At 56.6% G+C, this 15,893-nt stretch overlaps 5 protein-coding genes across 5 annotated transcripts; 3 read left to right on the forward strand and 2 right to left on the reverse strand.

Annotated features, from left to right (window-relative positions):
- Window positions 1–1,128: 1,128 nt before the first annotated feature.
- GGS23DRAFT_597780 (glycosyltransferase family 39 protein) lies at window positions 1,129–3,617 on the forward strand (the record flags this gene model as incomplete). The annotated part of the gene is made up of 3 exons (XM_051518671.1): window positions 1,129–1,383; window positions 1,484–3,119; window positions 3,184–3,617. The coding sequence occupies 3 exons, from the start codon at window positions 1,129–1,131 to the stop codon at window positions 3,615–3,617; spliced, it is 2,325 nt and encodes a 774-aa protein (XP_051370871.1).
- Window positions 3,618–4,327: 710 nt separating this feature from the next.
- Window positions 4,328–6,542, reverse strand: GGS23DRAFT_597781 (uncharacterized protein; the record flags this gene model as incomplete). The annotated part of the gene is made up of 4 exons (XM_051518672.1): window positions 4,328–4,579; window positions 4,656–5,565; window positions 5,624–5,924; window positions 6,416–6,542. 4 exons carry the CDS (start codon window positions 6,540–6,542, stop codon window positions 4,328–4,330), a joined length of 1,590 nt encoding a protein of 529 aa, XP_051370872.1.
- Window positions 6,543–8,983: 2,441 nt separating this feature from the next.
- GGS23DRAFT_605790 (glycoside hydrolase family 18 protein) lies at window positions 8,984–10,702 on the forward strand (the record flags this gene model as incomplete). Its single annotated transcript, XM_051519816.1, has 4 exons — window positions 8,984–9,162; window positions 9,220–9,381; window positions 9,439–10,002; window positions 10,120–10,702. The coding sequence occupies 4 exons, from the start codon at window positions 8,984–8,986 to the stop codon at window positions 10,700–10,702; spliced, it is 1,488 nt and encodes a 495-aa protein (XP_051370873.1).
- A 445-nt stretch (window positions 10,703–11,147) lies between these two features.
- Window positions 11,148–12,665, reverse strand: GGS23DRAFT_108794 (uncharacterized protein). The gene is made up of 4 exons (XM_051510980.1): window positions 12,564–12,665; window positions 12,355–12,449; window positions 12,012–12,223; window positions 11,148–11,800 (listed from the first exon to the last, which is right to left on the reverse strand). Exons 2-4 carry the CDS (start codon window positions 12,435–12,437, stop codon window positions 11,373–11,375), a joined length of 723 nt encoding a protein of 240 aa, XP_051370874.1. The 5' UTR covers window positions 12,438–12,449; window positions 12,564–12,665; the 3' UTR covers window positions 11,148–11,372.
- A 1,132-nt stretch (window positions 12,666–13,797) lies between these two features.
- Window positions 13,798–15,265, forward strand: GGS23DRAFT_573015 (uncharacterized protein). The gene is made up of 3 exons (XM_051516661.1): window positions 13,798–14,231; window positions 14,364–14,582; window positions 14,654–15,265. Exons 1-3 carry the CDS (start codon window positions 14,175–14,177, stop codon window positions 14,855–14,857), a joined length of 480 nt encoding a protein of 159 aa, XP_051370875.1. The 5' UTR covers window positions 13,798–14,174; the 3' UTR covers window positions 14,858–15,265.
- Window positions 15,266–15,893: the final 628 nt, after the last annotated feature.

Below are 15,893 nucleotides of genomic sequence, written 5' to 3' on the forward strand. Positions count from 1 at the left end.
GAGTCCAATTGGACCTGTCCGTTTCGAAACCGCCCCCTGCCAACCCCGAGCGAGCAGGCTCAGGGGTTGCGAAGCCACGGGGAGAAAAAAAAAGAAAAGGGGGTCGACGATGGATCGATCCTAGAACGAGACTACGTAAACTGCATATGCATATACATATCGCATGCTACCGAGTCTGTACTTCAGTTTAAAGCCAAGTGGCCAGAAGTCAGCTCCCTGGCTGTATAGATCCCGCAACGGTACGTACCTATGTACATGCGTGGGTATGTGCTTGTCTTGTACACCCGTGGACCACACTCTCTTTGCTGCCCATAAGGGAGGCTGAAGTCGTCCCTCACCTAGGTGCCTAGGTACTTCTCGCCCATATTCAGGATCAGGACGAAGGCGCCTTGAGAGTACCGGGTACGTGTCTTGCTTCGTGGCCGGGCGGTAGGGGCTGCGTGTAGATACCGTAATGTACTACGTAGTAGCACTGCGGAACGCGACGCGTTGTGTTGCATGCCTGTCCGGGGACTAAAGTACCTCCTAGGTGTACTATCGATCGCAGGTATTGTGTGTACCCGACCTAATGTATGTACCTAAGGCTCACAGGGTTCATAGCGTGTAGGAGGTACCTGTTAGGTACCTATACCGATGTATACAGTACCTAAGATCCATACTTGCCTGGGTTAGGTACCTCTAGTGCAAGCTCCGCCGGCCAGGGCTGTCTCGTTTCTTGGGATTGCTTTCGTGGACAGATTCTCTTAATCTGTTTCAATCGCCAACTCGCCTCTTTTTCTCGACAGCCTCGTTGACGAGATACCAACCATTGCCATCTTTGGGGTCTCGTCGTTTAAGACGCATGGTTGGTTGAATCCTCGCCTCGAGTTTTCTTTGTTTCCTGTAAGTCATCTTGACGTCTACCTTGGCCTCGTTTCCCCCCCCCTTCCTGCTTGCTACCTACCTATGCACAACCACCTCCAGCGCCGTGTATAACCATCTTCTCAACCCGTCGCCGTCTAAACCACCACGGCCCACTATGCGTGTTCTTTGTGTCGAGCTCTAGGACGTAAGCTAATCTCTGCGACCCCGAGTACTTAGTCCTCTTCGTTCCAACCTATCGACTTCTGACTTCCGTTCCTTTTCGCCATGTCCACTCCGCAGGGCAGTCTGCGCCAGCGGAATGTCCCTAGCTCTTCCAGCAGAAAGAAGAGTCCTGGCCCCGCTGGCCCGGACCCCGAGCCTGACGCCGTCGTCAAGGCCAGCAAGAAACCTGCCGGCCCCGGCTCCGAGCTGGATTACAAGGTTGCCTTCACCCTCGTTACTATCCTGGCTTTCATTTCGAGGTTCTGGGGGATCAGCCACCCCAATGAGGTAGTCTTCGATGAAGTCCACTTCGGCAAGGTAAGAAGGAGAAGAAAAAAAAGACCTGTCCGCAGGCCGTCGAGCGCTCTGGCGCCAAATCGAAGGCAAGATTAGTTGACTGCTGCTCGTCCTGTTCTAGTTTGCCTCATACTACCTCGAGAGAACCTACTTCTTCGATGTCCACCCGCCTCTCGGAAAGCTCTTGTTTGCCCTGATGGGTTGGCTTGTGGGATACGACGGGCATTTTCACTTTGAGAACATTGGCGATTCCTACATAGCAAACAAGGTCCCATACGTGGCCTTCCGCGCTCTGCCGGCCCTCCTCGGATCCCTCACCGTCTCGGTGACGTTTCTCATCATGTGGGAATCGGGCTACAGTCTACCGGCTTGTATTGTTGCCGCCGGCCTCGTGCTTATGGACAACGCCCACATCGGCCAGACTCGGTTGATTTTGCTGGATGCCACCTTGGTCTTTGCTATGGCATGCAGCCTTCTCTGCTACATCAAGTTTTACAAGTTGAGGCATGAGCCTTTCAGCCGTAAATGGTGGAAATGGTTGATCCTGACCGGCTTCGCGCTCTCGTGCGATATCTCTACCAAGTATGTCGGGCTCTTCGCTTTCGTCGCCATAGGCTCCGCCGTCATCATAGATTTGTGGGATCTTCTGGACGTTAAGCGACCCGGCGGCGCCTTGAGCCTGCAGGAATTCGCATACCACTTCGGCGCCCGCGCTCTCGGCCTCATCATCATTCCTTTCCTGTTTTATTTGTTCTGGTTCCAAGTTCACTTCTCCATCCTCACCCGATCTGGACCCGGTGACGATTTCATGACCCCTGAGTTCCAAGAGACCCTGTCGGACAACGTCATGCTAGCGAACGCCATCAACATCGACTACTACGACACCATTACCATCCGCCATAAGGAAACTAAAGCGTACCTTCATAGCCACGACGCGAAGTACCCCCTTCGCTACGACGATGGCCGCGTCTCGAGCCAGGGCCAACAAGTAACCGGGTATCCGTTTAACGACACCAACAACTACTGGCAGATTCTTCCCGTCGAAGACGACCATCAAATGGGCCACCACGTCAAGAACCATGACCTCGTCAGGCTTCGGCACCTGGTGACTGATACTATCCTGTTGTCCCACGATGTTGCATCTCCTTACTACCCTACCAACCAGGAATTCACGACTGTGTCAGTGGCTGACGCCTACGGAACTCGTTCGGCGGATACGCTTTTCGAGATTCGGATCGAGCATGGAAAAGCCAACCAAGAATTCAAGAGCGTCTCGAGCCACTTCAAGTTCATCCACAACCCTAGCAAGGTTGCGATGTGGACCCACACCAAGCCTCTCCCCGAATGGGGGCACAAGCAACAAGAGATCAACGGAAACAAGCAGCTCGCCCCCAGCTCCAATGTTTGGATCGTCGAAGATGTTCCGTCCGTCCCAGAAGATTCTCCTCGGCGGCAAAGAGAGGAACGCCAAGTCAAGTCCTTGCCCTTCCTGAGAAAATGGTTCGAGTTGCAGCGTTCGATGTTCTGGCACAACAACCAGTTGACTAGCAGCCACCCATACGCCAGCCAACCGTATCAGTGGCCATTCTTGCTCAGGGGTGTGAGCTTCTGGACTCAGAACGACACTCGCCAGCAGATCTATTTCCTCGGCAACCCGGTCGGCTGGTGGGTCGCTAGCAGCTTGATCGCAGTTTACGTTGGTATCGTGGGTGCCGATCAGATTTCCCTGCGCCGTGGCGTGGATGCGCTGGACCACCGTAAGCCAGCCCCCCTCTAGACCTGGTGACTCCCACGTACGGTAATTCTCACGTGCTCGAATAGGTACCCGCTCCCGCCTGTACAGCTCGACAGGCTTCTTCTTCCTCGCGTGGGCGACGCACTACTTTCCCTTCTACCTAATGGGGCGCCAGCTCTTCCTGCACCACTACCTGCCGGCACATTTAGCGTCGTGCCTCATCGTCGGCGCGCTGCTCGAGTTCGTCTTCAATGCCGAGCCGTCGGCCGAGGAGCCAAGTTACCAGGACGTGAAGTCGGGCCGGAAGCCGGCCCCAGGCCCTCGGCACCACGTCACTGCTCGCGAGCGCTTCGCCGGCCAGAGCATGGTCACCGCCTGGATCGCGGCCGCTGTCATCCTCGGCCTCGTCTTCGCCGGCTGGTACTTCTTCCTACCACTTACCTACGGCTATCCCGGCCTCACGGTCGAGCAGGTCCTCCGCCGGAAATGGCTCGGCTACGACCTCCACTTCGCTAAATAGAGCGGCAGGCGGACGGCTGGGATAGCTCTATCTCTGCAAGCCACCCCCTCACCCAATCTTCTCCGCTCTCGCCTCCTTTCCGATGAGGGATGAGAGAGAATAAGGAAGAGGGGGGTGTGAGGAAGCAGAGCGGAACTGGGTGGGACCATACTACCTAACTCATGTAAACCATAATTTTCCTGGGGCGCACAGGTAGAGAAACCACAGCGGTCAAAGGCGTACGACCGCGGGGGAGGCAAAGGTGGGCAGGCAGGGGAGTAAAAGCTGCTACAAACATGTAGGAAGTAATCAGGAAGGATAGCTTTAAAAAGGATAGATGGACGGGCTATGTACTATCTCGGGACTTTGAAGACTAAGGCTCGCAACCCTGAGGAATGGAGAAGATGAAAAGAAAACTGACTTGGGTTTTTTTTGGAAAAAAAAAGAAAAAACGACACAACACTTGTCTTGCGATGAAGACTCAGTTTTTATACTTCTATCTGCCCCATATCCCCAATCTGTCCCTCACATTAGTCTCGTGTCTACCAACCAACCGACCGTGCCGAGGCGATATATATCGGCTAGAAATTGCGGCCTCCCTTCGCGGTGACCGAGTTCAGCGACACCTTCTCCTGCGACCAGGGGGTATCGGGTTCCGCCGTTCTTCTACGTACAGATTCCCCCATTCTTTTCTAAGAGCCAGACAAACCACACCACGCAACACAATAATACTAGGCGGGCAATTTCCCCTCCCCTTCCCAGCCCTCCTCCTGTTCTTCCTCCTCCGTCATCGTCTTCGGGCCCTTCTTCCCGGCCGTCAGGTCTCGGAGAACGTCCTCGGCGACGATCTGACCGGCGAGCCAGCTGAGATCGATGGTGCTCGCGACGGAGTGGATGGCCGAGGTCCACCAGAGACCCCGCGGCGACAGCTGGAAGGGCGGGAACCGGTCGGTAGGGTATACCACCGGATGGCCGTGCTGGAGCTAAGGAGTAATGTTAGCAGGTCTCCAAAACGCCAAACGTATGTCGGTTCGTCTCGTTTCAGAGAGGGGGGGTTACCCTTGTGCGATATTGCCAGGTGATGCCGAGATCGAGTTTCCGCAGCCGCTCCGTGGCGTCGGCATCCGACAGGACGCGGTACAGGTATTCGACTCTGGTGTCTCCGTCATTTCCGACCGAGACGACCTCTCGCAGGAATGCCATCTCACGGATTGCGGGGTACTCATCCTCCCCGTTCTGCTCTTCGAGGAATAGGAGCTGGTTGTAGCTGCCGAATACGTCGGGGTTGATGCGCGTCGGCACCGTGAAGAATGCGACGTCTACCGGGCGATATGCTAGGATCGAGGCGGCCTCCAGGTCCTGACGATGAGCGGCGGCCCGATACAGGTCGAGTCGAGGCGCGGCGAGGATGACCTTATCGAAGGTTTCGGCACGGGGTTGCGGTGAGGTACGGGTGTCATACTCCACAAGCCAGGTTGCATTCTGCTCACCAACCTGCGCGTACCTGATACCGGAAACCTCCACGCCCGTTCGGACGGTTGCGTCGGTCGCGGCGAGGATCTGGTCGAGTCTGCTGATTAGCTCTCCGCCGGTATAGAAGCTAGCTACGTCCTCCTGAGCTGCGGCTAGCATCATGGCTAGGGCACTTATGTCGGAAATTTTCTGCGAGTGGACTCGCTCGACCTGGGGTCCGAGGACGTCGGTTATGTAAGGGTAGCCGATGCCGCGACCGTCGAGAGCTTCCTGAGCAGATTGCTTTATGGATCCCATAAGATCTATCGAGATCATGACCTGCGTGATGTCTATGTTCACGGGCGCGTTTGCAATGCGATCACGTATGTTCGTCTCCTTTATCATGTCACCGGCACGCCAGACTGAGAAGCCATATCTGAATACCAATCCGACGAATGTCCAAAACGGAGTCGTGACGTAAGGGCGAATTGTCTGACTAAATATGCCTCCAGAGAAGCTGAGAGAGAAGTCAACAATCTCTAGAAGCGCTAGATTCAAGGGTCGAACACACTCACTAGCCAATTTCCTGGCTCGAAAGCTCGGAAAAGCGCACCTCGTCTCCCAACGTCTCTTCCGAAGCCCTCGTGAAGAGAGGATTGCCCCACATCAGGGCAGTGCCAGTAACATCTTCGGCGATGATCGGATCCTGAAAAGGGTCGTCGTAAGGGAAGACCTGCCCGCCGTTAGAGGCATTGAGAGCTAGCTGGCCCCCAACCAGAGGGGCGGAGTCGAACAAGGTTATGTCCAGGCGGATGCGCTGAGCTGCTTTTGAGGACTGTAAATGCCGGGCAGCGGATATGCCGGCGGGGCCGGTGCCTAATATCGGAAGCCAGATTCAGCACCACATCTTAAGAGTCGCAGCACTTTCCACGTACCGATGATAGCAATAGAGTAGGTGGGAGGCGAAAAGTTAAAGATGGCAGACACCGCCACAACACACGCGAAGATCGCAAACGCGATCACGGACAGGACAAAAAGCACAAAAATCGGCCGGGATAGCCAAACAATCGACCGAGATAACCAAACAATCGACCGAGATAGCCAAACGATTGTCGACCGAGATAGCCAAACAATCGACCGAGATAACCAAATAATCGACCGAGATAGCCAAACGATTGTCGACCGAGATAGCCAAACAATCGACCGAGATAGCCAAAATGAACTCTGTCCGTCAGACTGGGCCCGACTGCTAGATTGACCGCGAGAACTTCGACTGGACTGAGAACTTCGACTGGACTGAGAACTTCGACTGGACTGAGAACTTCGACTAGACTGGTAACTTGTGGATGCTGGTCGACTTATTTTACCGAACAGTGGTGTTCGCTCGTCTGGACCGGTCTCGTGGTAGGGAGGATATTCCGAATAGGGGGGCGGTGGTGACCCTTGTCGGGTTTCGGTGCTAGCATCCGAGTCGCGCCACGAGTGCTGGGCCATGGTCTGCCAAACACTACGGGGGTTGCGCCGAGGTAAAATATAGGTAAATAAGTACGCCCGACCCGGGATAGACCTTTTCTTTCCTCAAATAAGAGACCTTGGTAAGCGTTGTGTTGATTTAGGTAGGACTCGGGTGGTCGCTGAAGGAACCGGCCAGTTGGCTGGCCTGGTAGCAGGATTATAGCATGAGGCGTGCGGCTCGACCCCTCCCACAGCTATGGCTAAGTAGGCGCCTTTTTCTTTCGTATATGTAAGCCTGATAGCGACTAGCATTGAAGGGACGACATGGCAGCGGATACTAGGTAAATTGACGATGATGGGGATTGCCGCGTGGTGAAATGGAATTGAAAGGCGTGTTGAGAGAGTGAGGGGAGGGTGAGAGGGAGAGGAGAGAGTCGGGACCAGAAGGGGGGGGGGGACGGGGGCTGAGCTGGACGACAACGTCCTTTTTCACCAACACTCGATTGGCGAGAGCGCGAGGCGAGGCCACGGAAGGCACTGCCCAACTGGCAAACAGCTTCAAATCGGCGGCATGCTACTGCACAATCAGACGGCAGGTGCGGCACAACCTGCCTTCTGCACCACGCGCGGTTGCACAGCGTTGACACCTGGTTCCAACAGGCAGCGGCAGGAGTCACCGATCACCCGCCGCGACCGTCCTCAGTCTCGGCATCCCGCCGTAATAGCACGAAGACAGATCCGGGTGGCTCTGGCACCTCCGGTACGCTGGATTCGAAGGCCGTTACTCCCACCTCGTTTCCAACGCAGATGACGCAAACGTCTATAGTGGGCTGGCTGCCTCTTTACTTTGACTGCGTTGCAAGGTTAGGTAGCAGTACATAGAGGCACCTAGCTTTACATAATATGCTAAGCGGGACTGCACGTTGGTGTGGAGACTTGCGGCACCTTATCTATCCGGAGCTAAAATTTCGTCCCTGTTTATCGCCACCCAGGTATTTCCGAGTACTTTCATACGGGGCCAGCCAGCGTCGGTACCTAGGTACACACGGATGACACCGGGCGCTAACGTGCCCCTCTATAGACGTACCTAGGTACCTAAGCTTAGGTTAGCATTTAACTTAGGTACGTACCTAAGGAAAACCTACCCCTAACTGCCTAGAGTAAGGTACATATGGAACCTCCTAGCTCCTTTCATACCTTAGTGACGATACCCGTAGATAGAGGGTAGTATAGAAGATGATGACATCGCAACTCATCTTAAGTGCTAACGAGATCCCGACGAGTTATATACCTGCCGGCAGACGTTGACGACTTGAAGCGGCACGAATCGGATCTCGTGGGTGTCTGGCTCTTCATGCTCGACCGCATTCGTGCTTTGGAGGGATCGTGCATGCGATATACCTACATATATTGGACCACCATGTCTGCGACAGCGCGTCCGAGTCCTTCCGCTACGCAAGGCTATCGTTCTCTCCCATTTCTGGCCGCAGGTAACGTGTGATAGGCAGGTAGGTACCTATTGCTCTGGAGCGCAGGCCTACGCGCACCTAGGTGTCTCGGCCTCGAACCTATAGGCATATCCAACACCTAGAACACGGGCATTCACCGTCATCGTATACGGGGCCCGTCGACGATAGCCACGCCCTATACATAGAAACTCCAGTTCGTTCTCGGCTCAGGACTTCATCATGGCTGGTGACCCCCGCTCATGACAAGCAACGCCAAGGTCGGCTAGATGAATTTCTTTCGGCACGCACAGGGAAGCAGAAAAAGAAAAGGGAACCACTGGGTCTTCTACTCCCACATTCCTGCGCGTCGATGCCACGCCGCCGAGGCCCGTCTCTGCATCAGATCGAGCGTTGCAACCGGCGGGAGCCAACCGCGTCGCCGTCCCTCATTCTCCCGCTTTTACCGACAACCACCAGCCCCCCTGTCGGCTGCTTTTCCCGGGCTATCCTAGCTCAGGCCCCATATTGCCCGTATTCTTTCCTGCGAGGCGTCCAATAGTCATTTTATGCCATTGCGTGTTCTCAGCAGACGCGAGAGGTGTAGGATCGGACAGCTTTGAAGACACCTCCAATCCCCCTTTCCCCCTCGCCGCGGACCGAATATGCTCACCCAGAAACTCAGCCTAAAGGCTTGGGGCATGCTACTCTACCTCCCAGAATAGCCTGCCCGCCTGCCCACGAAGCTAAGAGCATCTCCGTACCCCGTGCGGAGGGGTGGTTGCTTCTGGAGGAGTGACGCGTTCTTTGAAATTGGATGCTACGTCTATATATTTCAACGTAACCGTGGTTGTCCTGTCTGGGCACCCGCGAGAGCTGAATCGGTGAAATATGGCGAGCTAGACCAGGAACACATATAGCTACCCCAGAGCTGTATCAATTTTCAAACTCTTCGTATAAAGGTTTGCGCGTCTGGATTTCAGCGGTTGGCCTAGCTGAATAATCCGGACCACATCCTCGTTTCTGCCCATCACCATGCGAGGGGATACTCTATGGGGGCTCGCGCAATGCCTCCTCTGGGGCTGGGCGTCCGGGCTTGAACAGCGCTCGGATACCGATCTTGCCAGCATTCTATCGACGACGACGGTCTATGTGCCTACTACTATATACGCATGCACGCCCCCTCCGGTGATATCGACATCAACAGGGCCAAAGTATCCCGTCGATACTACGGCCACGGAACTGCCGCCAAGCACTAGGATATCAACAAGTGTTGGCGTGGGCACTACCACCGCGAGCGCTTCCGTCTCGCCAACAAGTGCTTCGTCAACCGAAAGGCAACCACCGAAACCCACCAGCCCCGTCGGTTATCCGTCGCCGTTACCGCCTGCGCCGTTCAGAGGGTTCAGAAATGCTGTGTACTTCACGAACTGGTCTGAAAACACGTACACCTTGGTACAGGGTAGCGCTTTCACTAACAGTCGCCTCAGGGGCATCAATGGCTCGAATTTCCACCCCCAGGAACTTCCGGTCTCGCAGCTCACGCATATCTTCTACGCTTTTGCCGACATAGACGTCAACGGGACGGTGAAGTCGTCGGACCCGGCCGTCGACCTCGAGAGGCGGTACCCGCGGGACTGGCGCCAGACGCAGGGGGTTAGCAACGCGTACGGCGCCGTCAAGCAGCTGTACCTGCACAAGAAGCGGAACCGGAACCTCAAGACGGTGCTCTCGATCGGCGGGTGGAACTTCTCGCCCAAGTTCCCCGCGGTCGCCGCCACCGATACCACGCGACGCGCCTTCGCGGCCTCCGCCGTCCGGCTCGTTACCGACTGGGGCTTCGACGGCATCGACGTCGACTGGGAGTTCCCCGAGACCGACGCCGACAGGGACAACTACGTCAAGCTGCTCGCCGCCTGCCGCGAGGCCTTCGACCTGTATTCCCTCCGCCACCACCTCCGGTACCGGTTCGCCATCTCGGTCGCGAGCTCCGCCATTCCCCACAACTACAATAGGATGGACCTCGTCGGGATGGACAGATACGTTGATACCTGGTAAGGCCGGAAACTCCCTCCCGAAAATCCCCCGTTGCTGGCAATAGAGAGAGAGAGGGGGGGGGGAGGAGGGGGAGGAAGTGAAGTACGCGTAGTACGAGTACTGACGGGCCGCAGGAACTTGATGGCCTACGACTATTCCGGGAGCTGGGACACGGTGAGCGGGCACCAGGCGAACGTGTTCGCGTACGGGCCGCGCAACGGCACGGGGCTGGCGCGGCCGAACACGGACGACGCGGTGCGGCACTACGTGGGGCAGGGGGTGGAGGCGCGGAAGATCGGGATGGGGCTGCCGCTGTACGGGCGCGGGTTCGCGGGCACGGCGGGGCTGGGGCGCAACTACACGGGGCTCAGCACGGGCGGGCCGCAGCCGGGCGTCTTCTACTACCGGCAGCTGCCGCGCGCCGGCGCCGCCGAGCGCTACGACGGCGAGGCCCAGGCCGCCTACAGCTACGACGACGCGCGCCGCGAGCTCGTCTCGTACGACAACGTCCGCAGCGCCGCCTTCAAGGCCGCCTACCTGCGCCGCCGCGGCCTCGGCGGCGCCTTCTTCTGGGAGGCCAGCGGCGACCGCGCCGGCCCCCGCAGCCTCGTCCGCACCGTCGCCCACCACCTCGCCGCCCTCGACGACACCCCCAACAACCTCCACTACCCGACCAGCCGGTACCACAACATCCGCTGGGGGATGCCGGGCGAGTAGGTTAGCTTGCCCGGGCGTAGATCCCTCGGCTCCGATGATCGGTGTTCCTCGGCCCAAGCGCCGTCGCGCGTATTTGTGGTTCCCCCCTTTCCCCTTTTCTCCACCGCGCGGGCGTTTTTCTATCTCCGTAGCCCGGTTCGGTAAGCTGGACGACGGTTCGATTTCTTATTTCCCCTCCCACTTATTATGCAGATACGGATACATAGGTACAGGTACATAAAAGAGATAAATGTGCTACTGGGGTGGGATTTTGCAGGAAAAAAAGTAGATATGACGAATAGGTATACGTTGCGATGGCTTACCTCACGATCTCACTATGGGGTACGGAGGCGATGCTCCCCTCCTTTGCCTTCTGCCGTAACTCCTCGTCCAGGCAAATGACACGAAAAGCATATAGTGAACCACCTATATTTACACACATATATATGGGATTTATGCATGTAGACATGTATGTGATGTGGGAGATCGTAAGCCGTGAAGTTTTCCGTCGCGCTTTTTTTTCTCGTGGAAGAATTGGGGCCGCTCGTATATATATCTACACAGAAGCAGAAAGGAAAAGAAACGGGCCCAGAGGAATTGTTGAAAATTACCTTCTAGGGTAGGGGGTCCGCAGACGTAGTGGTCTCTCCCTTCTCCCCGGCCGTCCCGGTTTCGGGTCGCAGCGACGGCATCAGGTCTCGGCGTAGATGTAGTCGCTGGTGGACTCCTCGACGCGGACCTCGATGCGGGCGTCGTCGAGCTCGCGGCCGGCGACGCGGATGCCGGCGCGCATGACGTCGCCGGGGACGACGGGGCCGACGCCCTTGGGGGTGCCGGTGAGGACGATGTCGCCCTTGCGGAGGGCCATGACGCGCGAGATGTCGCTGAGGATGCGCGGGATGCGGAAGAGCATCAGCTCGGTCGAGTCGGCCTGGCGCGGCTCCCCGTTCACCGTCAGGTACAGCTCGATCGCGTGCGGGTCCGGGATCGCCGCCTTCGCGATCGGCGCCCCGATCGGCAGGAACGTGTCGAACCCCTTCGCGATCGACCACGGCAGGCCCTTCTTCTTCGCCTCGTTCTGGATGTTGCGCGCCGTCATGTCGATGCTGAGGGCGTAGTCTTTACGCATATACATATTCATTAATCATCGCCCCCGTACTAGGCCGGTTGGAAATTGTTTCCCTTTTTTTCTTTTCCTTTTTCTTCTTCTCGGATCATGTATATGAAACGGGGGCAATTTATCGAGGTGGCGGCGATGGGATGTGACAGCGGCGGCAGCCGTGGCGGTGGCAGGGATGAAGGAAGGGGGGGGGTGACGGGGCGGGCTCACTTTCAATGGCGTCGAGGGCACCCTTCTCGTCGTTCGCGTCGAGGTCCTTGACATCCTTGCCCAGGATGAGGGCCAGCTCGACCTCGTAGTGCAGATCAACTCCCCTCGGCCGGATGACGGGGCCGGCGCCGGGCAGCAGGAGCGAGGACGTGGGCTTCAGAAAGAAGAAGGGCTGCTGCGGCCGGGCGCTGTTGAGTTCGGTGATGTGGTCGCTGCGCGTGTAGTAAGAGATAAGCACGCCATCACGGTCGCAACGGGTCCCTCACTCTCTCGGTCTCCCTCCTCTGTCCGCCCCAACCCTGGTTGGGGGGGGGGGGGGGGGGTTCACGATGGGTACACGTACGCATAGTTGCGGCCGATGCAGACGACCTTGCCGGCCTGTTTCAGAGAAGCCACCGACGCCATGCCGCGACGGAACACGTTCATCGTCCGACGAGACTGCGACGGGGTGTGGTTAGCAAGCGCATGTTTGCTGCGATCGGTAATCGATCGTGAGCTGCCGTGCGGAGGCGAAGATCGTCGGGCCTCGTAATCGGTTGAGGTCACACTTACGGGTAAGGAGGAAAAGGTGCGGTGGCGGAGGAAAGACTCCCAGCGTATTACGTTCGCTCTGCAAATGCTACAGCTGGCCGGAGAGGGAGGAGGGGCTGTTTTTTTATCGCTCGTCGGATTGCGGGCAACGGTGGATTTGGCTGGATTCGATCCTTCGGCGCATCGCTTACGCCGTCTTGTAAGCTCCAGTCCCTTACTAGAGCCCTCTACAGGTAGCCTAGGTACCTAGGTACCTACTTAGGTACCGAATGTACTCCTCTGCCTCTACGTGTACTCCTGGCCTTGCGCCGTTAGTCGGACCCGATGTTCCACTGTGAGAAACGAGGGGGTGGAAACGGGGGGGAAGACTCCGGGGCGTGGGCGCGGGGTGAAAAGTGGGCATGAGGTGTACCTACGTACTTCCTCTCCGCCCTTGCGCTGTCCTACGCGCCGCAGGCGGGCGGATGGCGTGTAATATACTTCCGCAACCTAGCACGGCGTCGGGGGGTTCGAGTTCCGCTGATCAGAGATTGCGTTGCCCTGCCTGAGGTCCTCAGTACTCGTAGGAACATACCTGAGGTACCTAGCATCACGTACCTCCTCAGGCAACTTACTTGGAGTAGCGACCTTGCCTTGTATGCTTACGAGGGACCACGTTAGGTACCGTATACCGCATAGGATTATGCACGTACTCTTACCCCCCTCCAACCCGCCCCCCCGCGCCTGGCTACCTCTAGGTAGAAAGCTTGGTACGGATGTTCTGCGGCGCATCAGGTTTCGGCGTGTTTTTATATGTAGGCCCATCTCGACCGTGGATGCGCTGTAGGTAGATGCACGTTATGCATGCGCTCTACACGTACACGCATATGAGCGTGCGTGCCTGTACATCGCGTCAAGCGCCCGCTATGTAGGAGGGTGCCACTGTGGGGGTGGAGGTAGGGAGCAGGCTGGTCATGCGTGCTGCCCGTGTACGTAGTTTTCGTACTTTGGGGGGTTTTCTCTGCCCCCGAGCCCGCATCGGACATCTACAGTGCCTCATACAGGTACCTACCCCATCTTCCATGTACTGTCGCACTGTCGCGTACTGGTAATGTTGTATGCACCTGAGGTTAGGTACCTTAGGTACCTCCTAACCTGCCTAACTTACGTCCCGCTTCTCCCCAGGGCAGGCCTAATCATGTACGCAGGTATACCTATGTATATAGGTACCCCCTGCCCGTCCCCTAAGGCTCCTAAGGTGTTCCCCCGTGGAGTACTTAAAAGGCACCTATACTACCTAAAACTGCCTAACCTCTGCCCCAGTGCCGCCTACTCACAGCGGCGGTTGGGCCGTTGGACGGACCGGGTTCTAGGCCTGGGGAAAGAGCCTAACTCCGCCGCGCTGCTGACCAAAAGTAATGCATATAATTCATTATTTCCCTCCCTCTTTCTCCCTGCCCAAAAGCAAGAGAAAAAAAAGAACCCCATCGTGACCTCTGCTCTCCCCGTCCTCTTCCTTCTGCCAACTCAGCAACTTTTTTGTGTTCCGCCCGCAAAACTACAAGAATCGCCTCTCCCCCCCATACGCCTTGCCTGGCTCCCTTCTTCTCTCCATCATATTTCTTCCCACCAACTCTAGATCGATGCGCCGTCATGGAAGCCCTTCAAATAGCACAGATGTTGGCTGATCTTAACGATCTACAAGCTGCCGTATGTGGTTATCCCCCGGCCCACCTCTTTCTCTCTCCATTTCTCTTCGCTGTGCCCCCCTTGCTCCTCCATTCTCCCGTCACCTCCCCAAGGTAAGGTCTAGTTGTGCTGACTCGCAATCATCATTTGTAGCAAGACCAAACTGCCGCCAAGGATCTGGTGAGCGCCAACCGCACGCTCGATCGCAGAGACAACCTGCACCTGCAGCCACCGCCTAGGAGCGTCCCCGAGGACCGGACGGCTTCTCCTGCCGGGCGTATGACGGACAAGTTTGGCCGTCGCATGCTGACGCCACCATTGACACGGACAAACTCGGGGTCGCCGTCCATCCCCGGGACGCCGAGAGACGACGTACGTCACGTCTTTGTTCGACGCAGAGTCGCCCCGTACCTACCTGACGAGGATGCTGACCCATAATTAAGCAGCGGCAGGATGCCGACATCGACAGGGCCACCACGCTCCTCTCTCTATACGAGATTCGCGCCAAGTTGAAGGAGCAGGATAACAACAGCCTCGCTAAGGCTCGCGAGAAGATCAATGCTCTCGCGGCCAAGCAACATCCTCAGCTCGTCGCGGCCGATCAGAGACAAAAGAAACTCTCCAACCGGCTGAGCTACCCTAAATGAATCCATCCTGTCCGGCTCAACCTGAGGATTTCTGGACTGGGGGACTTTTCTTTTTTTTTCTGTTATTATTGATCAAGCACACCGGCTATCATCACAGGCGTTACGAGGGAGGGATTGAATGCGATCAGACTAGCTAGCGATCATGGCTAAGCGTGCACAGTTTCTGGCACAAAGAGGGTATGATGAACCGGGATAGGTAGAGTTACGCTGCCTTGCTACGTACCACAGGAGGGTTGGCAAGCCTCAGCGGACCATAATGTTAATGACGATCGGAAAGACAAAATGAAAGATAAAGGTGTTGTTTGACACTCAGAGTAGAGCGGATTGGGCGCACGCGATGCGATGTAATGCCATGTGATGCGATGCGATGCGATAGATGCCGTGGCAAACCCCGTGGGTGCTGTTTGCGTAATGCTGGTCCAACGAGTTGTTGGACGCGGGGAAATACAGCAGCATACCAGGTGGGTGGCGAAGAGGTAAGACTACGTGCTGTGCCGTCGAAAAATAGCATTCCTACTGGTCACGATCGCTATTCACTCTTAGCAGGCCGCACCCTCGAGGGGGCGAGACAGTGGCAATGTTTACTGGGTGCGCCCCTCTAGGAGCGCGCCAAGCACGCATACATGCGTCTCGCTCTCCGTCTCCGTCTCCGTCTCTCTCTCTCTCTCTCTCTCTCTGTGTGTGTGTGTGTGTGATGGGAAAATGGCCACCTCGCGCAGAGTGCAGATTTGGCCCCCCCTCCCCAATACTCGCCTTGATTTTATGTAGGATCGCGTGAAAAAGAGAGAGAGAGAGAGAGGTGCATGCCCGTAGACTAGACACCGAGTTGTCTCTTTCAAGCGCGGATTGACCAATCAGCCTTCAGGGGTCCGTCCGTTTCTGGCAGGTTGGTTGCGAATCGAGTCTTTGTGATAAGCAGATATCGAAACAGGAGACAAGAGAGAGGTAAAGGTAGGGTTGTCGGGGCAGATAGCTTGTCCCCGCAGCTTTTTATATGTGTAATCTATTTAGGTATACAATCTATGGAATCTAGGTA

This window comes from Durotheca rogersii, assembly GCF_024521655.1.
Source record: "Durotheca rogersii strain YMJ 92031201 chromosome Unknown GGS23scaffold_14, whole genome shotgun sequence".
NCBI lineage: Eukaryota > Fungi > Ascomycota > Sordariomycetes > Xylariales > Xylariaceae > Durotheca > Durotheca rogersii.

Coding starts and splice junctions, on each gene's coding strand:
- GGS23DRAFT_108794 (XM_051510980.1), bottom strand. CDS start 12,437: ATGAACGTGTTCCGTCGCGGCATGGCGTCGGTGGCTTCTCTGAAACAG. Junction 12,224..12,354: donor TGCATCGGCCGCAACTATGC/GTACGTGTACCC, acceptor CTACACGCGCAG/CGACCACATCACCGAACTCA. Junction 11,801..12,011: donor TGCCCTCGACGCCATTGAAA/GTGAGCCCGCCC, acceptor ATATGCGTAAAG/ACTACGCCCTCAGCATCGAC.
- GGS23DRAFT_573015 (XM_051516661.1), top strand. CDS start 14,175: ATGGAAGCCCTTCAAATAGCACAGATGTTGGCTGATCTTAACGATCTA. Junction 14,232..14,363: donor TTAACGATCTACAAGCTGCC/GTATGTGGTTAT, acceptor CATCATTTGTAG/CAAGACCAAACTGCCGCCAA. Junction 14,583..14,653: donor CCGGGACGCCGAGAGACGAC/GTACGTCACGTC, acceptor CCCATAATTAAG/CAGCGGCAGGATGCCGACAT.